The 21,669-nt window shown below is 43.8% G+C and overlaps 1 protein-coding gene across 9 annotated transcripts in view; it reads right to left on the reverse strand.

The window, feature by feature from the left end:
* Positions 1-11,876: 11,876 nt before the first annotated feature.
* Positions 11,877-21,669, reverse strand: part of LOC133387425 (uncharacterized) — a 99,757-nt gene continuing 89,964 nt past the window's right edge. For all 9 annotated transcript variants that reach the window (XM_061632162.1, XM_061632160.1, XM_061632158.1 and 6 more), the window contains one exon: positions 11,877-14,692. In XM_061632162.1, the coding sequence (XP_061488146.1) occupies positions 12,567-14,330 (1,764 nt within the window). In that variant the 5' untranslated portion in view covers positions 14,331-14,692 and the 3' untranslated portion in view covers positions 11,877-12,566. The remainder of the gene's footprint in view (positions 14,693-21,669) is intronic.

A 21,669-nucleotide genomic window follows, 5' to 3' on the forward strand; every position in this document is an offset into this window, starting at 1 on the left:
TCAAACTTATCCTCCTTCATTTAGCCTGTTCCCAGGTTCCATCTGTTTGTCACACTCTAGCATGACCAAGAAAGAGGACCCAGGTGGGGCCATGCAGTGGTAGAGATTAGGAACATCATCTTCTCCTGCGCAGTTAATAATATTCATTGAATGCTTGGGAGCTGCAAAATCCCTGCAGTAGAACAGCATCAAAGGAAGAAGATAGGACCATGCACAATGAATGAGAAAACACATTAATTCTGCAATAAACTGATGGTGCGAAAAGCCATCAGTCAATTAGGTCGTCTTCAAGATATAACATTTTCCAGCTTCTTCACTCCATTCAGTGGGAGCCCCCTTTGCACGAATGATGCCAATACAAAATCTGCTGTGGCTTTAGCAAAGGGGTAAATCCACGTCTGTGCCTGTGGAGCAGTTGAATGCCTTCAGTTCTTTTCTTCATACCTGGCAGCACCAGATGATTGAATCTTGACCTTTATAGTTGTGCTTTATTAACACTCTGTCTCACTATGTGGGGACTGAGCACTGTGGCAAGTGGAGGGAGAGACAAAGACCGTTTCCATTACAAGCCCATGCCTGGGAGCTGTTGGGCCACAAAACAAAAATTTCAGGGCGAGCTAGTGCTGTGAATCACTCCAAATTTTTCTTTCTCTGTGCAAGAGACTTCCATTTTTCTGCCTCATTCTCAGGGCACTTTAGAATTTCTTTAGAATTTCAGTGGGTTCAGAGTTTTGAACTTCCTTTATTGTTCCAAGGTGGCCAAGAATGGTGTGTCTGTTTTTCTTTTATGTAAACCAGGGGTCACCCACATTGCACCCTCAAGCACGCATGCACCCACAGGGTCTCTCTCCCCAACTTAAATTAGGTTTGAAAGAAACATTCTGTTGTACCCAATAGGTTAGGTTGCAGTATATGTGCTTGGTTGCAGTGTGTTTCTTTAGTCGGCAAATGTCCCCATAGACTCAGAAAAGGTTGGCGACCCCTGCAGTAAATATTTCACCAGCACTCTGCAACCTCCCTGGTTGCCCAGCCTTCCTGAGCTAAAAAAGCCCCTTGGGTGGATTTACTTCATGATGTCTTGCTCTAGCTTTTAATTGAAGTACAGAGTGCAGACCGCAGGTGAGATGATTTGAAGAGTGAAAGAAAGGACACTCTGAAACATTCCTCGGCCACCTGAAAAGGAAGAGAGAACATGATAAAAAGCCTGCAACCCACCCATGAGAATTTCACTAAAGTTTTTCCTTCCCTTTGATAATTTTTAATGCCATTTTTAATCTCATTACTTGATGGAGAATGGTTGGGGAGGGAATGTAGTATAAATCTTCAGCACAGCACTAAGGTGAGCAAAAGCCAAAGAAGCGTTTTTCATCAGGGGTGAACAAAGGCATATCTAGTAATTTATTCACTGAAAGGAAGGGCAAACTTTACAAAGATCTCTGCCCTCTTCAGCAATATCTTCTTGGCAATATAATTTGGGTACGTGTTAAGTAATCTGAAACTAAAGGTAATCTGAAGTGAAGTGATTTGAAAGAGCAATTTTAAATGATAATTTTTAAACATAGGAAGGGTTTAAGTAAGTGTGAAGTAATTTGAAACATTCAGGATCCCCTCAGATGCTACTAAGGCTCCCTTCATGCATTGTACACATGAAGGAGTTTCCATAAGATTAAGGGGAAGTGGGATCATGCTCTGAACCTTGCCCCCAGCATTGTGTATCTCCCCATTACCGCCCATTGATGTCTGTGCATTGAACATGAAAAGGGAAGCCAAGGGACTTATGCATCTATGCAATTGGGAACCCTGACCTTGCAAGGTTCAAAATGCACAGAGCCTCCCCCCTCTTTGCCTAACCACCTCACAGAGTTGTTGTGTGAGGATAAGATGGGGATGGGAGAACCATGTACACCACCTTACACTCCTTGGAGGAAAGGTAGGATATAAATGTAATAAATAAATAAAAATATGACAAACAGATCTTTGAAAACACATCTGCCACATGAGCCTGCCCAAACTCTGCAGTCATCACCAGAGGCCTTCCTCTGTGTCCCTCAGCCATCTGAAGTTAGGCAGATGGTGAGTGATTGGGGAGGGGGGACTTTTTGCTCATGGCATCCTTCCTGTGGAATGTCCTCCCCAGAATGCTCTTTGTTGCACCAACTTTCATTTTGTTTTGGTGCCCAGGCTTTCAGCATGTAATGTGAGTTAGCGTTGATTTTGCTGTTATCTGTTCTTCTAAATTGCATGGGATTGTTTATTATTATTATTATTAATAATAATAATAATAATAATAATAATTACATTTGTATACTGCCCCATAGCCGAAGCTCTCTAATTGCTGCTTTTGCTGTTTTCTTTTTGTAATCTTTTACATATGACTGTTGTTCATATCATCACCATTACCATTTCCCTGAGAATTTTTACTGAAGGGTGGCATAGATATTTTCAAAGGTTTATTACTCAGTAATGTGTGGAACATCTGTAAGAGTAAACCTGCCCCAGTGTCTCTTTGCTGCAGATAGTTATGTTTGTTTTGTCCATCATTATATCTGTACATTATGTGCTTCTTCTCATGTTGTTGAGTGATATTTGGGTCAGGTAAGCCTAAAGCTATGTAAGGCTGTCTCAGATTTTTTTCAGCTTTGAGGATAATGATTTCAAAGTTGGAATCAAGGGGAAGAGGAGCAGTATGTCTGCCAATGGTGGTTTGGCATTGGCCACATTCAGCGAGATGATATGCAAATTGCCTTAATTATGCAAAATATAATTATAAAAAATTAAAATTATGCACCCTAGCTTCAGCCCTCCAGTTCATGAAAAATTTCAGACATGCTTCTCTGTGTGGAACAAGTTCCCCATTGCTGCATTAAACTCCTAGCTTCTTTTCATTATTTAAAAATTCAGTTTTCCCTTTGGAGGTTTAGAGGTATCAAACAAAGGCGGAAAAGTCCCAAGATGTTTAGAGTTCAAACACTGAGAAACATCATTTTCAGTCTAAGCACATCAGACATACTGTTTCTGCCAACCAGATTAAATAGATTAGCATACATATATTTCTATAATTTCCATTCAGCTGAATTGACACTGTCCCTCATTCCTAGATGTTCTGGGAAGCCCAATATTTTTTTTATGGTGGATACAACCTACTCCCCTCCTCCTCATCCATCAGACAGATGCACACATAGACACACTGCCCTTTCCAGTTGTAGGGAAATAAGAGTCAGCTGGGAGTCTTTGAATCTTTTAGCAATACATGATGCCATAGTAGTAGCAATTTCCTCAGGATGAAAGCAGCCATGTGGTAAACTTGTGCCACCAGGTTTAAATCTGAGTCCATGAGGACTAGAAACATTTATTTAAATAAAAATAAATAAATCTGGGCCAATTTGGTACATATGCTAACTTAGTGTACACAGAATCCCAGGTACTTAAAACAAATCTCAAATTTGACAAATAAGTGGATTTGGGAATGTATGTGTGCGGGGGTGAATTATGATTTTCATAAGTGTAGAGCTTTGTGTAATGAACTCCTAGGGGTCATAAGTGGGTCCAATCCACCACACTTCCTGAATATAAACACAGGTAAGCCATAATGGGTGTTCTCTTACACACATACAAAATCCATTAAGAGGCTCACAGACCTTGCACACTTCTGCATTCACATAACTGAATCATATATTTGTCAACAGTACTCCCAATAACTGACCAAGCACAGTTCCTTTGTGAGCTACAGCTAAACATAGTAACATACTGCTGCTGAGGGGAAAAGGTGTGTGGTGGTGGGGGGGTACAAGAGAGAAAGAAAGAGACAGAGTTGAGTGTGAATATGTGTAAGAGCTGAGGCCCCATCCCCACAGACAATACCAGAGGTGGGGATTACTTAAAGCACGACAGGCAGCTTGCAGGCCACACGGGAATATTGATTACTTTTACAGCGTAAACTGACAGAGCCTATTTGGGTGATGTAATGAAGACAGATGATTCTGGTCTCTTCTCCACTCAGCAAGGAGGAGGGGGTAGAGGAGGGTTTGAGGAGGGGAAAAGGAATCATCAATCAGATCTGGAAGACACACTCCATGGCCTTCCCCACCTTTGGTCTCCCACCCAATCTCATTCCCTCAGGTCCCTTTGTTCACACCTCTCAACTATTCCACACACCTCCCTCCTTCTAAACTCCATTATTGTAGCTCATTTTCTGAGAAATGAGCAGGCTCCATATATTATTTGCCCTGCCTTCACCAATGCAGCAGTCCCCAATTATTTCATTCTCATTAGTGCAATCCCTCCCAGTGTGTCTCTATGAGCTGGGGGAAGCTGTTCAAACCTGTTTTCATAAATGAACTGAAACAAGGATAGGGCTGTTGAATGTCTGGCCCAAGACAACACCATGGACGTGTGAGAGGAGAGGGACCACAACTAATGTAGGCTATGGATTTTGCTCCCACTGGATGTAGAGATGGCCACAAACTTAGATAGCTTTAAAGAGGGATTAGACACATTCGCGGAGGACAAGGCTATCAGTGACTACTAGTCATGATGGCTATGCCCTACGTCCATTGTTGAAGGCAGTGTGCTGCTGCACTTACATCCTGCTTGTGGTCTTCTGGTAGACAACTGGTTGGCTACTGTGAGAACAGGATGCTGGACTAGATAGACCTTTGCTCTGATCCAGCAGGGCTTTTCTAATGTAACATAGATGGCTACCTTATTTATTACCAGTGACTACTTTCTTCACTACTTTATCTGTCACCATTTTTTCGCACTGGAAGTTTCCTTTGAGTATATTAGCGGGTTTAAAAAAAATACAGTTTATATCCTGCCTTTCCATACTAGATGCCCAATGTAGCTAACTTCAATGTAAACACAAAATTACACAACAAAATCCATGAATGGAGATGATTGGATGAATGGAGATGACTGGGGAGAGGGCCCAAGCTCAGTGGTAAAGCACATGATTGCATTCAGAAGGTCTCAGGTTTTATCCCTGGCATCTCTACGTAGGACTGAGAAAGACTCCTGCCTGAACTCCTAAAGAGTTGAAAATACTGAGCTAGGTGGACAAATGGTTTGACTTGGCAAAATACAAAGGTATCTCACAGCAACAATATGTACCACACTAGGGGCTCCACTCACCAACCCTGCCTACTGTTGCCAACCCCCTTCCCCCCAGGTCACCAGCTTCCCCCCCATGGTTTGGCATAGCTCTCCCCCTGTTCCCCCCAGGTATTGCCAGAGCTCCCCTCCCCTTTCCTCACCCCATCCCAGTAGTCACCAGAACTCCCCTCCCCCTTCTGCCCCCCAACACTCCAGGGGTTGCCAGAACTCCCCTTTCCCTTCTCCCCCCTCCAGGGGTCACCAGAGCTCTCCTTCTTCCCCCCATCACCGCAGACTTCCTCTCCCCTGGCCGGCCTGCCATGCACCTGGTGAAGTTGCGCAGGCCCACCACCACTCTGGGCCTTGCCGTGTAGGCCCGCTGCCACTCCGAGCCACACCACATGGGCCCACCACCACTCCGAGCCACGCTGCACAAGCCCACCATTGATCTGGGCCTTACCATGCGGGCCTGCTGGTTTGTCCTTGCCTGCCTCACCTGTAAGCGTCACTGTACCCATGAATGCTTACAAAAGTATAATATAGGTAGAAATAAAGTAGGGAGAAAAGAAGGTGTTGGAAAGAGAGAGAGAGGAGTAGCCTACTCACTTTGGGCTGTAGTCCTGCCCACTGCTGGCATTCAGCCCCTGATGATCTCTGAGAAAATGTAACCTTTGAGAGAAAGGGGGGGGAGGTTCCCCACCCTTGGTGTACATCAGTGTTTCCCAAACTTTCAACATGTGCATACCCCTTTTGAGACATTGATTTTACCGGCGTACCCAACTTTCACAAAAATAATTGGGAGTGGGGTAAGGTATTATAACACATTCGTAATTCCTATAATTTTATATGAAATGTTTGTAAAAAAATAAATACAAAGTAAGTAATAAACATTTTAATAATAGAAATAATATTTATATAACAAAAATATATATTCAAAAATATAGAAATAATTCATATACTAATAATTAAAATAACTATTATTCAAACAAAAAAACCATTCTGGAAATAAAGACCAGAGGGGACCCCCCAAAACCGGAAACTCTAGCCCAAAATCATGCAGCATGCAGCGGGTTACAGAAGCAGTGCTTGCCTGGGCTGGAGGTTTGAATCTCCCACTCTTTGGCTACAGAGCGGTTCCCCCCCCCCATCCTGCCTGGGAAGCTGCTCAGGCACGCAGCCCAAGAGCAGGCAGGGGATTCAAACCTCCCGCCTAAAATTCACAGCTGATGAGCAGGCAGGCCAGGCAGGATGGGGGGAAAACCGCTCTGCAGCCGAAGAGCGGGAGATTCCCCAAGAGGGAAGTGGCTGGCAAGATGGCCGCTGCCGGGCTGAAGATAGAGAAAAAAACCCACTTCCCCGCTTCCCGGTGTGAACATTTTTGTAGTCGAGCATACGCATAAATATCTTTGTGGTGCCATCTGTCTGTTTGTAGAAGCTTTTTTTTGGTGGGCAAAGTCATTGCGAGGGAGTCCGAGTCTTATGAGAAACTGGAGGGGTGCGTGAAAAGACAAAGAATGCATTGAGAGTGAAAGAGACTACGCGTTGAATAACATTGGGATAAACCACTGTTATTATATTGATCTTCCCTCACATGATTGTGTGAGAAACTGGAGAAATCACAAGAACTGTATTTTCTCTTAAAAGAACACACACACACTTTTTTGCGGCTAAAACCCAATGATAAAGTACCAAAAAAACACATTCGGCCGCATACCCCTTGATACCCTTTCGCGTACCACCAGGGGTACGCATACCACACTTTGGGAAACACTGGTGTACATAATGAGAAAATACTGCTTCTACTCTCTTACCTTCAGCTATTTACAGCTTAAGGTGGAAATTGGAAAAATTGAGGCAAGTACACCCTAGTCTTGCGACTCTGCATAATGTGCATGTGGCAAATGCTCAGGAAAATAATGAGTTTGCAATTTAATTTCATGAATTACAGATTAATACTTAAGATTGGTGTAAGAGCTGTGTGCATGGCAAACATCTGTTCCACACCACAAACTTGTTAAGGATTTTGTTGTTTATAGTAGGGAAAGGGGAAGCAGATCCAGAAATCTGTCTCACCCTCCCATGTGCAGAGCTTGGAAAAGTTACTTTTTTGAACTACAACTCCCATCAACCCCAGCCAGCATGGCCACTGGATTGGGCTGATGGGAGTTGTAGTTCAAAAAAGTAACTTTTCCAAGCTCTGCCCATGTGTAATGGTCAATACCAATGAGGTTCATATTGCCTGAGCCATAGATGCATATGTGACTCAGACTATGTGAATCTCATTGGTTTTGCACAGTGAAAATTGTTATTTACCTTTTCTTTCACCTTGTGATGCAGAAGGAACTGTGTGTCTGGTTGCAGAAGAAAACTTCTGAAAAATTGGAGGGCAGGTTTTTGTACATTTGAGAAACTGGAAAGTAGATTTAGCCATAGGGATAGCCATAGAGAGTGGAAGCAGATAGCAGATGATGAATAACAGAGGCTGTGTACACACCATACATTTAAAACACATTATTTTCTCCAAAGAATTCTGGGAACTGTAGTTTATCCCTCACATAGCTACAGTTCCCAACACCCTTTACAAAGGACAGTTCCCAGGATTCTTTGAGAGGAAATAATGTGTTTTAAATGTATGCTGTGTACACAGCCTCTGTTATTCTTCATCTGCTATCTGCTTCCACTCTTTATGGCTATCCCTATGGCTAAATCGACTTTCCAGTTTCTCAAATGTACAAAAACCTGCCCTCCAATTTCTCAGAAGTTTTCTTCTGCAAAAGAGGTTTCCATTTTTCTGCCTCTTTCTCATGGTATCTTCGAATTTCTTTATACTTTCTGTGGACATCGGATTGAGGTTCCTTTATCATTGGGTGGTGTATTTTGCTTCCCATTAAGCATTTCTCCAATACTCTGCAGTATCTCAGCTTCCCATGCTGCCTGATCTCAGAAAGTCCCATGGAAGAAGTTATCTGATGATGTCTTCCCTTGGCTTTTAACTGAAGAGTGGGAACCTGGAGCAGTGGTGACCACTGAGTACCTGAGATCAGTACTCTCACTTATTTTGTTTTTAAGGAAAATGATGTATTGATTTCTTTAAAAAGTAAAAAGACTTCACTTGATAACAAGCAGAGCTTGGACGTAATTAGTTACAAAAAACGAATTGCTTGTAACATTACTTTTTTGAGGAATGAGTGGGTAATTCCTTTAATGGCTTTAAGGCTGCAAAGCTATGCACTACTATGCAGAGTATACCCCCTTTCACAGCTTGGAAATAATTCATTACAAGTAACGAATTACTTGTAATTCATTACTTTTTTGAGGAAGAAGTGGGTAATTCCTTTACATTTTGATTGTAATAGAACTAGGAGTAATTTTATTACTTTTGTGGAGTAATTGTAATGTTTCCCACATTACTTTGGTGCATTACTTGGGGGGAGAAGCAGGGGAAGTCTTCTGCTCCTCTGATTTGTGGATGAAAATCATGTGCCTCAAACTGGGCTTCTGTGCAGCATCACTCTTCCCTCATGCTCTGTGGATGGGTAGGAGGCGACGAGGGAGGAGGTAGAGAGTGAGATGGGGGTGGAGAGGAGAAAACAATTGTTTTAAAAAATGGATGGTGGTGGTGAAGAATGGAGTGGAGGGAGAAAGGAGCCGGAGGGCAAGAACATGGATAAAGGTGGAGAAGGAGGCAGCAGCAGAATGGAGATAAAGAACTAAGATGATGATATGTGTGGGTGGGTGTGAATACTGTGTTTGCACTTAGCATGCAAAGTGGCCTCTGCCACCCTCCCTGGCTACTGTGCTGCATTTGCAGTGTTTTAACTTTTTTGCATCTCAGAGGAAAATGTTTGCTTGGGTGGGTGTCCATTAGTTGGTGGCAGGGCAGGGTCCGGGAAATGGTTAAGTGAGAGAGATTATGCTTGCTGGCTGAGTGTGTGTGTGTGTGGGGGGTTGTACTTGGTTTGACTTGCAAAGATTTGAGTAGTGGCCTCTGCCTCCCTCCCTGCCTCCCTTACCAGTGGAGAGACCACCACTGCTATCTTATGGATAAAAATAATTATTCTAATACCTCTCTCTGTTGTGTGTTTATTTTTAATGTTGTTTTAGGCGACTTAGTGTGCAGCAGGCAAAACCAGTGCCTGGTAGGCACTCTAGTGTTTTTTTAAAGTAACTTAAGTGTAATGGTTGTGATTACTTTTCAGCAGTGATAAAGTAATCAATTTCTTTCAGAACAATTTTATCTTCCAAGCTCTGATAACAAGAAACATCAGTCAAGCACATGATAGGCAGCAACACATCTGCCTTCGACATTACAGAAAAGTCCTGCCAAGGATATCAACGGGATTTTCAGGAAGTGTGGGCATGCAAGGAGGCTGCAGAATGCAGAGCACCAGAGAGATGATTTGTAGAATGAAAGGACACTCTCAAACACCCCTTGGCCACCTCAATAGTAAGCTAAGATCAACAGTATCCCCACATCTCACACCATGAGAATTTCACTGACATTTTCTATCCCCTTTAATCATTTGTGAATGTAATTTCTTTTTTCATTCATTGTTGGAGAATAGTCAGCAAAAAGATGCAAGAGAAATTTTGCTCACATTTGAATTTTTGCATAGCAGATTTGGGAACTTTGGTTTTCCTGATCTTATAAGCTAGGGCTGGGGAGCCTTGTGGCTCTCCAAATGTTGTTGGACTACTGCCCTGGACTCCTTTGTAATGAAGGGCAGGGTATAAATTTAATAAAGTCCAGCTCCCATCATCCTTGACAATTGACCATGCCAGTTGGAGCTGATGGGAGTCAGAGCCTGGCAGCATCCTGAGAGCCACAGGTTCCCCACCCCTGTTGTAGGCATTTCACTCTGAGTTCCAAACAGCAGTTCCTTTCAAGAAAAAGCTATGGTGCTGGTGTTTAAATCATCTCAACCCTGTGACCATGTGCAGGTGTCAGGGTGTGAATGCAACCCAAACCCGAGCACAACATAAGAAATCAGCACTATTTTACCCTCAGTTGCCCCATTGTGGTGCACCAGTACCATTATGCAGTGATGATGGTGCAGGCAAACTATATTGTAAGGATGTGGCATTGAAAATCCATGCTATGCATCGCGTTAGTGATCATAAAGGTCCTCTAGAAGCAAAGAAAGCTACTCTTTTCTTCCACTAAGTGGCTTTATAAAGGATTTCTTAAAGAACTGGATACCTCTCCCTTGTTTCCCGGGATTAAGATGTTACTGTCACTGTGGTGTACAACACTACAACTAAAGCAGAATTATAAAATCAGACTGTTAAATATCTCTCCATTTCGGCTTCTATTTCAAATAGAGAACAACTAAACATTCATAGACAACTTTCAATCAATCTGATTGCTCTACTGAATTTTCATGGTGCTTCCATCAAGAACTTTCAGTTCAGATTGTCCCACATGTGCTTTTGAGTAATGCCTTTGAAAATACCATTATGTTTGTAAATGCGGCATTTGAAGTTCACAGAGGTGCAATAATTTTGTTGCTCATTAGTTCTCATAGTATTTGAGAAGCTTTAATCTGGCATTGCTGAATGGTTAATTCAGAGTCTACATCTGATTACTGTGGGGGCACACATTCTTGATTATGCACTTTGTGGTAGCTTGACTCCATCCCAGGTGTGCCACGAATGTAAAACAACACATCCACTTTGTTTCTAGGTGATGGGAAGTTCTGAAATAAAAGAATTGGTCACCATTTAGATTTGAATACTTGTCCAAAAAAACTGCAAACTGCAAATATGTACATCACATTAAACCTCTGGCCTGATGGCGATAAGAGCATCTTAAATTATATCTAATAGCTAATATCTCTGTAAAGAAAAGGCTTTGACCATTTCCTCTAGTTATTATTAAGGCATAGTCTTGGATCAGCTAGAATGGTCTACAGCCAATGTGGCCCCCTCCAGATGTTGTTGGACTCCAACTCCCATCAGTACCAGTTAGCATGGCCTATGGCTTCAGATTATCAGAACTGTTGTTCAACAACATATGGAGGGTGCCACATTGACTACCTCTGGCCTAGCGTAGGCTCACTCACTTGGTAGCTGGCTTTTTCCATTTCTGGTCTGGCAACACAGCACAAAATTGGTAAGGTGTGAAGTAATGCAGGAGAAGGGAAATATATTTTCCCCTGAGCCATTTATTCAATTATTATGGGAAGCTATCCATGTGGATTGAAAATCTTGAATGGGTACTGATACTGTGGTCTGATACCCCTGTTCATCATAGAGAACCAGTACATGCTGAAGCATCATGCACATTTGGATAATGAGGATCCAGAGAACTCTGAAGTCAGAACTGCTTGCATAAGTTTGGTCTTTCAGTAGTCATAGCGTAGTCATACCCTGAGGGTCAGATATCAAGGTGAGAATAAAATGTGCTCCAAAATTACAATCAGGGCTATTAGCCAACTTGAAGAACCAACAGAGAATGAATATCAGTGCTGGACAGGAAACAAACAAGTGGGGCCCAGCAACAAACTGTTGCAGTGTATTCTGAGAAAACGTGTGTGTGTGTGTGTGTATGTGTGTGGGTCTGTGTGTTACTTGAGCCTCTGTTTGAGGAAATTGACAAAAGAAAAAGTTAGCATAGGAACTGTTAGGTCCAAACCCAACACGCGAGTCGCCTCTGTCAACCCCAACTCGCTTACACCCGAGAAAGTGCGGAGTTGAGTGCAAATGAACCCACTATCAGAGATCAAATAAAGACAAGACAATTCCTTTGCAAAGGGGACCCAATACTTACAAGCCAAAGCAGGTCAGCATGGGAACCTCGTTTATTGATAGCTTAGGGTATATATAGCCTCTCCCCAAAGTTTACAATATTGGGGTAACGTCATAATAACAAAAGAAGCAATTGCAGTTGTTTCAACCTTAAGATATGTAGAAGGAGGTAAAAGGGGTGTAGGGGAAGGACACAAGTGGAAACATTGAGATTGCCTTTCAGACTCTATGTCTGCATATTTCGCATGTCCTTGAGATAAGCATTCTACATCCATAGACAAAGGGAAATATCAGAAGGGGAGGCCCAGCTGCAACCGGGCACCCCGAAATGGAGACAGACATGAAATTACTACGCTTGCATATCAAAGGTTTTACAAGTCAAGGTTTGTGGGACATCGGGATAACTTTTAACATTTCTATGTGAGGCACATTTGTAACAAAAGCAAGGTTATAGGCATAATTGTGATATAGGAATGTATAATGGTAATGTTTCCAGCTTAAACCGGCTTTTATTATTCGAGCCACTGGAATGTAGGTAAGGGTCAGGTCACCAGGAAATAAACCGATAGTTTATATCAAAAGTCATTCAAAGGCCACTTTGGTTCAGTTTCCCATGATGCTTAAGCTGTTTCATTACAAGGGACATGTTTTATAGTTCTGCAGGGAACTGGATCGCAAATTCTGACCCAACAGTCCCCCCTTTCAGCCCTGAGAGAATATCTATTCTCTCAGGTAGCTGCATTATCTTGCTTAGGTTGCCAAAGCGGTCTCAAAGCCATTTCCATGAAAGTTGGTTGTGGTTTCCGGGAGAATGACACCATTAATCTACTTAGACATGCTGATGCAAGTTGCATCAAATTCGGAATGCATTGTAAACAACAACAGGCAGAAATCAATATCACAACTACTAGAACCACATAAAACAGTATTTTATGCCAGTCTGGCCACGCTGAAAACCAATCTGAAAAACTAGAAATGAGGGAAAAGTTACCAATGCGCTCTACTTCATGGTAGATTTTCCCAATGTCATTAATGTGTTTAATGACATCTGCCTTACTGTCTGTAATGTGTGTACAACATTCGCTCCCTATTAACGAGCAGACACCCCCGTGGGAGCTTAATAAAAAGTCCAAGGCTAACCGGTTCTGGAGAACTACAGTTCTAATTTGTCCTTGCTCATTAGTGAGATCTGAAAAGGAAATGGCCAAATCATTCATAAAGCGCTCGAAGGCTAAAGACAATTCTACAAGTTCTTGATAAGTTTTGGCTGCCCCATACATCGGAAAAAATCCCCTTAATACAGCTTCCCCTGTGCCTCTTTTGTTACGGCGGCGCAGGGTAGGGAGGGTAGGAGAAACCCGAAGTCCTGGTACTACTCTCCCTAATGTACAAGTCCAAGAGCCCATAATTGGCAATTTTCTTACCGCAGAGTGTCCACAGAGCCACCAGAGTCCGGACGGTGTTAGGTGATCCACTAAGTCGGTTAGAAAAGGCACTAAGTGGTGTTCGGCAAAAGTCAACCGCAATAGATGTTGCCAAATGGATAGCCAAGTTAAACCGGTTTCTATGCGTGTCCCGTTTGAGAATGTCCAATTTCCCGGGCTTGTTGAAAAGATTAAGCCCTCACATACCATTCCTGCTATCGGTTGACTTCCACTGCTCACACAAACTGAGCTGGCGATGGGCCCGCTTAAGACCAGCCCCCCTTCCAGTTCCTGTGAGCTGGAATGCGAGGCAAAGGAAAGATATTCCCTCAGTGGCAATGGGGCCCCTGTCAGGGGGACTCCAGCCTGGCCATGTGGTGGTGTGTGTGCACAAACGTAACACGTACCCTTCTTGGGGGCCGTCTCTTCCATTAAGGCAACAAAAGTGTTTCCATCCCACCCGTCGCCTGTGTTCATGTTTTTGTGTTTTGGTCTACCTGTTACCCTTATGTCATGCTTGGCGTGTGTTACCGGAGGTTTTGGGTCTTTCCAGACCCTTAGCTTGTTGTTTATCCATTCATAACAAGACGGCGTACCAATACCCACACAAAATTTCTCTTTTTTCTTTGTCTGAATCTGAAAAGTAAGCATGTTATACTCCTGCCTTATAGTGTTTACATCCAAATTCGAGGGACATCCATAATTAGGCATGGGGTGATATCGCCGGCATCGCAGTGCAAGTCTGATGGGCCATTCCATCTCTACCCGTGTACAATGAACTGCCCATTTACCTGTGTAATTATGTTGCAAAATTACAGATGCTTTATAACATAACCGCCCTGCTATATCTGCCTTCAGTGTCCCTTCTTTTATTTGGTCCACATCGTACAAGAATGGGTCTGGGCAGTCTTGGGTTTTTGGTATTGTCCGACCAAAGTCTTTCAAATGATAATAATCAGCGTCCGTGCATATCTTAACGCCTGGAGGGCAGCAAAGAGGCAAGGCATGAGGGATCAGCAGGACCCAAACCCACATATAGTCAAACACCTTTTGATCTCGCCGGGCCATGGTGAAAGCGCTATTATTTACTCAATGTCTGCGTGTTGAAAAGGGAGTTGAGCCGCTTGCCACTGTCCTGTTTCCTCGTTTTTCTGTAGGCACAATTTGGGGACCAAAGGAGGTGGAGTTGCTGTAACCACCGCCGGCTTTACGTGGGAATGATGTATCCACGATTTACGTCCTTCCAGAAAAACAGCCACTTGTGTAGATAGAAGAACCTGGTGTGGTCCTGTATAACACGGCTGCAGGGAGTCGCCCCTCATGAATTTCTTTGCCCAGACAAAGTCCCCTGGGCGATATGGGTGCACTTGGTCCTCGAGGGGCACCGTTTTGGTGAATCCAGCGGTTTTCCACAGCTCACGAACTTTATTCTGCAGAGAAAGATACTGGGATACAGTTATGTGATCCCCCCCCAATAGTGAAACATCCACATTTGGCAAGCTCCCCCCTTTCGACGGTGGCCTGCCATACATTAATTCAAATGGTGAGAGCCCTAAGGCCCTGGTGGGGCGGGTACGCAAATGGAACAGAACGAGAGGGAGTACCTGAGGCCACCTTAACCCTGTTTCCTGAGTATACTTAGCCAATGCAGTCTTAATTTTCCGGTTCTGTCTCTCCGTCGCCCCGGACGATTGCAGGTGGTAAACAGTATGAAACAGATGTTTGATTCCTAAGCCTTCTTCAACTTTCGCCAAAATCTGTCCGGTGAAGTGTGTTCCTTGGTCCGAATCTATAATTTCTGGGACTCCGAAGCGTGGTATGATTTCTCTTAGCAGTAGCCGGGCTACCGTTGCAGCCGTGGCGTTTGCAGTTGGGAACGCCTCTATCCATGCTGTTAGGGGACATACCATGACCAAGAGGTGTTTCTTTCCTTCGGCTTTTGGGAGATCAACAAAGTCAATTTGGATGTGTAAAAATGGTGCAGCCGGTACAGGTCTACCCCCTTGCAGGACCCTATTTGGTAAGGCTGGGCCGTTTGCTTGGCAAATGTGACATGCTTTCACTATTCCAACACATACTTGTTGAATTCCGGGGGCATACCAGGAGCACGTGATCGAGTCCACTAATGCATGTGTGCCATAATGGCCCCCGTGGTCATGGAACCACTTTGCCGCCGTTTGGTACAGTGATCTGGGAAGGCATACTCGGCCATCAGGCATGGTCCACAAGTGCTGGTTCAGGATCGCGCCTAGCTCAGTCCATCGTTTCAATTCCTGTGGGGGTACTGAAACAGATACAGGTGGGACAAAAGCGGTTGTTACAAGGGCTAGAGTTGGCATACTTATAGGGAGCAGTGCCGATTGTCGAGCGGTTTGGTCCGCCAGGGCATTTCCTAGTGTAACAGGATCTCGCTCCTTAGTATGTGCTTTGCAATGCACCACCGCTAGCTGTAAGGGTTCAAGAATAGTTTGTAACAATTTCTGCACAAGTTCCAGATGTTGAATGGGTTTCCCCCCCGCTGTTGTAAACCCCCTGTATTTCCACAGGTGAATATGACAATGAATAACTCCGAAAGCATACCTGCTATCCGTGAAGATGGTCACTTTCTTTCCTGCCGACAACTGACATGCTCTGGCCAAAGCGTATATTTCTGCAGCTTGTGCTCCCCACCTTCCCAGGAGCGCTGCTGCCTCTACTACCTCCCACTGCGTTGTTATAGCAAAACCCGTGTATCTTACCCCGTCTTGGTAGGTGGAGCTGCCATCGGTAAATAAAACGATGTCTGATTCTGGTAACGGTTCATCAGACAGATCAGGTCTTATCTGTAGAGTAGATTGCAGAACTTGCACGCAATCATGATCCGGAAAAGGCGGAGGCAGCTCAGGCAGAAGGGTTGCTGGGTTTAACGGCCCGCAACGTTCAAACCGCACGTTAGGATCCTCTAACAGTTCTGCTTCCAGCTGTTGCTGTCTTTGTGCTGAAAAAACTTGCGTGGTGCCTTTTCGCAATAAGGCTGACAGTGCGTGTGAAGTCCAGACAGTAGTGGAATGACCAAGGGTCAATCCCTTTACTTTAGTCAAAAGTGAAGCCGCTGCTGTAAGCGTGCGCGTGCATGTGGGGGTCCCGCGAGCCACATTGTCAATTTGCTGTGAATAAAACGCCACTGGGAAGTGACTGGGACCATACAGTTGTGTCAAGACTCCGCTAACGACCCCCGATCTTTCATGCACAAACAAATGAAAGGGTTTACCGTAATTCGGTGGTTTTAAAGACATAGAAGTGGCTACGCTTTGTTTTAATAATTCAAACGCCTTTTCATTGTCCCGGCTCCATTGTATTAGATCAGGAGCTTTATTTGCGGTAAGCTCATGTAGCCGTTTGCTCAATTCTCCACAAGATGGCAGCCATGGTCTGCAAAACCCAATCAGCCCCAGGAAACCTCTCAATTGTCTCTTTGTCTGTGGAAGCGGGCAATTCTGTATGGTAGAGACGCGCCCGGGGTCCATCTGTCACCCCTCTGGTGTTAGGATAAAACCCAAATATTTAACCTTTTCTTTTTTTTTTTTTTTCCAATAATTTTTATTCAGATTTTCATAAAACATACAAGACAAAATCATAAAACATTCAAAGACAAAAAACAAAATCAAAAATAGTTAAACAAAAAGAAAAAAAAAAAAAAACAAAAATAAAATAAAAAATAAAGAGTAAAATATTGACTTCCCATTTGTCAAAGATCAAATCAGTTATAAGTCTATAATATATAACAATCCTGTCTCTTAAGTCATATTACAAAATCACTTTCCTCCAGTAGTTATCTTACTTAATCATCAAATCTCATAAACATTACTTTATTCTTTCCACAAAAAGTCAAAGAGAGGTTTCAATTCTTTAAGAAATATATCTATCAATTTTTTTTTCCAGATAAGCATATCGATTAATCCATCTCATTACTAATTATGATAATCTTATTGTCATAACCATAGTCAAAATAAACATTTCAATTAATCCATCACATCAGAATCTGTTAGGTTCAATAATTTCAGTAGCCATTGTTCTATTATCTCTATTAGTTCCATTTTCCATCTTCCATCTTCAGTAGTCTTGTTAAGTCCAGTAATTTCAATATCCAATCTTCCATTATCAGTATTCCATAATAATCTTGCTGTCAAAGCCATAGTCATATAGTAAGAGTCTGATGGGAATTACCTCTATCCCAAATATTTTCTTGCCATCCATTCTGAATAGGTTGCTGAAATACTGCTGTAAAATCATATCTCTGTTCTTTTTTTCAAAATACACTGGGTCATCTCTTAAAAGTTTTTCCATTGTCACATGGCTGCAGTTAATTCCATAGATTTTCTCTATATTGGGCTCCATCACATCATTCCAGTCCAGAAGATTATCCATGCCATTGATAACTTTATCTCTAGAATCTTCATTCATTTCTTCAGAGATAACATTGAGTTCCAAACAATAGATTTTATTTCTAAAGTCCATAGACTCCAAATCTTGTTCCTGTTCCACGTTGGTTCCAATCTCCGGGATCTCCTCTCTCACAGGGACCCCTATTCCAGTCTCCAGGGTCTCCTCTCTCACAGGGACCCCTGTTCCAATCTCCGGGGTCTCCTCTCTCACAGGGACCCCTTCCAGGGTCACCTCTCTCACAGGGACCCTTATATCTTTAATCTCCTGCTTCATTTTACTCAATTCAATTTTCGTTATCTCAATCTCATCCATTATTTTCTGAAACATAGTTATTTCCAGATTTTCAGCCACTTTCTTAATTGCCATTTTAAAAGAAAAATATAGGAAAACCACTTCTTATTTCAGCAACAATTGGGTTAATACTCCAAACTTGGTGACATCACAGTATAAACAGAGCAGACAGCCTTATCTCTCCAATAGTTAAGTAAACAAAATGCAGTTCCCAGGATCGAAACAATTAATGGCAATCGTCAAGAAACAGATTCGTCAAAATAAAATAGACCAAAAAGAGAGTAGTCTCAAAACAGTATAATATTTTTCAAAATAAAAATCTGGAATAGAAATCCCTCTTCTGTGTATATCTTTAGAATGCAAATCCAGGACAGCTTTTTGCAACAAAAACAGAGATAAGCTATTAATTAGTGCGTAGCAGAGAGAAGTTATGGCTCCCCAGTGAGATGTCAAAAACTGATCAATCAGGCAAATCTCTTTTAAACAGCAACAATTTAAGTCAAGTAAAAGAAAAATATAGAAAGAAGGGTGCTTGCCTGTTAGTGCGTTCTCTCTTAGAAGATAAGATGAACGTTCGCTTTAACAGATAGAGCTTGCTGTTGAAAATCCGTCCCACCTTCGTCGGCTGGACCTCGTCCCATAAATTAATGAGATCTGGTCGTCCCAACAAAAATAGGCTTTGAGGTTAATCTCTTCGTTTCTCCCTACCCGGGAGAAGTTTAATCAGTCAAAAAAAAAAAGAAAAAACTGACTGATATATCTGAATAAGCTTCTTTTGAGGCAGGAGCCCGTCTCAAAAGCAGGCACAGGCTAAGTCACCCTTCCCGGAAGTCAATATTTAACCTTTTCTGATAGCCACTGGATTTTCTTCGGGTCGATTTTATGACCCCTTGAATGCAAGTATAACAGAAAAGCCTTACCGTCTTCTCGCAGTGCCCCCTGGTGTCCATTCGCGATCAAAATATCATCAACATACAAAACAAGAACTGAACCCCTTTCCGGGGTGAACCCCTCGAGGTCGTCCCGCAGGCACTGACTAAACACCCCTGGACTGTTGCAATATCCCTGAGGAATTCGGGTCCAAACGAAAGAGCGCTGGTCCCATTCGAACCCGAACAAATGCTGCGAATCTGGGTGGAGAGGAATGCTGAAAAAGGCATTTTTCAGGTCAATCACGGTAAACCACCTTGCGTCTCATGGAATCTGGCTGATGACTGTTACCGGATCTGGGACAATCGTGTGTAAAGGGACCACATACCTGTTCACCGCTCTCAAGTCCTGGCAAAATCTCCACCTGACTGGATCTCCGGGTTTCTTTGGGGGTTTCTTTATAGGTAAAATAGGCGTATTGCAGGGGGTCCATTGCGGCCGGATGACTCCTTTCGCGATAAAGCCTTCAATTATGGGGCGTATGCCTTCTCTTGCTTCCAGCGATAAAGGATACTGTGCAACTCTGGGTGGGGGAAGGAAGGGCTTTACCTGGATTCTTACAGGGCTTACCGATCGTAGCAATCCCACATCCGTATCTTCTGTGCCCCATAGGTCAGGTGGCAAATCAGCAAGGTCTTCTGGTAAGCTGTGTCCTAAATCTTTGTGTTTAACTGCAGTTCCCACTGGAACCCCCAATACACTCATCAGTAAACCCACCCCATCAGGGGTGCAGGTTAAGGTAGCCTCCACTTTACATAACATGTCACGGCCCATGAGAGAAATGGGACATGAGGCAGAATAAAGAAAAACATGGTTAAACAATTTATTCTTATACTTTACTTGTAATGGTGAAGTTATGCACATAGGTGTAGGGTTTCCATCTACCCCCATTGTCATTTTTACTTCTTTACTTAACCAATTATTACAGGCAACATTTATCAAGAAGTATGTAGCTCCGGTATCCACCAGGAACGTCACCTCCTGCCCCTGCACACTTAGGGACAGTCTGGGTTCTTGGGTTGGGAGAGAAAAGGAGAGAAAGAAACCTGCTAGAGACATAAGATTCATTAGCCTGTTCCCAGCCGCTCCCTATCCATGTTTAGTCATTGCTGGTTCGCTTGGCGACCGCCATACTGGTCCCATGAAGCCGGTGTCTGTTGAACGGCAGGTGGAGGTGGGGGCGGAAATTCTGCATTCGCACCTGTAAAGTCTGGGTAAGAAGGGTTATTAGGTGTATAATGTGTGTTCCCTGTCCGCCACGGACAGTCCTTCTTAAAATGAGAGTAATCTCCGCACTGAAAACAAGCCCTATCTCCCTGCCATGACTGCCTCATCTGTCCTCTTCCTCTCTGCTCTCTGGCCCTCGGCCCCCTAGGAAATCCTCTTCCCCTTCCTCTGAATCCTCTGTTTGGTGGCTGGCCTCTTATCGCAAGAGCCAGCATTTCAAAGTCCTCTTTCTTTTCCTTCTTCCTGCTCTTTTCCTTGTCTTTATCCCACACAAAATCCGCTACTTCTAGGATCACAGTCACAGCTTCCCCCCCCCCCATCCAGGTCTGAAATTCAAAAAATAGTCTCTCACTGCTGGCTGCGCTTGATGAACAAAATTAGCAATGAGGGTTGGATGATCCAGCACGTTTTCTGGGTTCAAATTGGTGTAACTACGTGCTCCCTCTAGCAAGCGCGACCAAAATTTTCTGGGAGGTTCACTGGCTTCTTGTTTTATCGCCATAAATTTAGCTTGGTTGGGGGGCTTCTGTGACATCCGTTCCAAGTGTGTCAAAATCCTGTCCCTATCGGTCTGCAGCTGGGCGCGGCGAGGCTGCGTCCAGTCTCCCGCTACCCAAGCCGCAGCCGTTTGTGCTCGGTCCGACCAAGCTCTATTCGCTGCCGCCTCCGCAGTCTCCAATGTCCACAACCTGCTACGTTCCTCACCCGTTAACACTCTCCTCAGCAGATGTTCCACATCCGAGTACGTCGGATTGTGGCTCTCAAACAACCTGCCCAACAGTTCTCTTATCCTCCTTGGCTGTTCCCCAAAAGTTCCAGCCATCCTACTCCATTCTTTCAAGTCCCATTCTAACCAACTCTTCAACTCGACCACCTCTGTACGCTGGATACCACCACGGCCATCCACATACGGCTGATCATGCACAAGCAAAGGAAATTCAGAAGCCTTTGCTTCTTTCCTTTCTTTCTCCTTCTTTCGCCTGCGCGTGTCCATACCCCCTGAGGCCCCCTTCTCTCCTCCCTTTTCATCTGTCTCATCGTCTGTTACAGATGAAAGGGTCCCACTCTCCGGATTGGGATCTCCGTCCTCGGGAGCTAAGGGCAGATCCGGAGCAGAGGGTATTATAGAACGGTTCAAGACCATTCTTTTACCTGATGTATCGTCATTAAAATAATGAGGAGGGGGTTCCTCAATGGACAGAGTTCTTACTGCCATCAGAGTGAGACTATCCCATTTTTGAGATCCTATCTTCCATAGGAGCCAAAATTCCAATTGATCCGGGTGGGTATCCCCAATCCGCCTCCGTATTCCCAACAACGGAGCGGTTTCAAAGGATCCACCCCTCGGCCACCGTTCACACGGCACCGACACTGCAGTCATCCGCGGCCACTCCTCCTCACAGAGCTCTATCGTCTTTTTCTTCTTCAGGCCTCTTTTACGCACAGGCAATTCCTCCTCTTCCCACAGCATGCACATTATTCCCAAAGGGCTGTCCTTTACCGGCACACTCCCTTTATTTCCCATGATGTCTGA

This window comes from Rhineura floridana, chromosome 6 (genome assembly GCF_030035675.1).
Source record: "Rhineura floridana isolate rRhiFlo1 chromosome 6, rRhiFlo1.hap2, whole genome shotgun sequence".
NCBI lineage: Eukaryota > Metazoa > Chordata > Lepidosauria > Squamata > Rhineuridae > Rhineura > Rhineura floridana.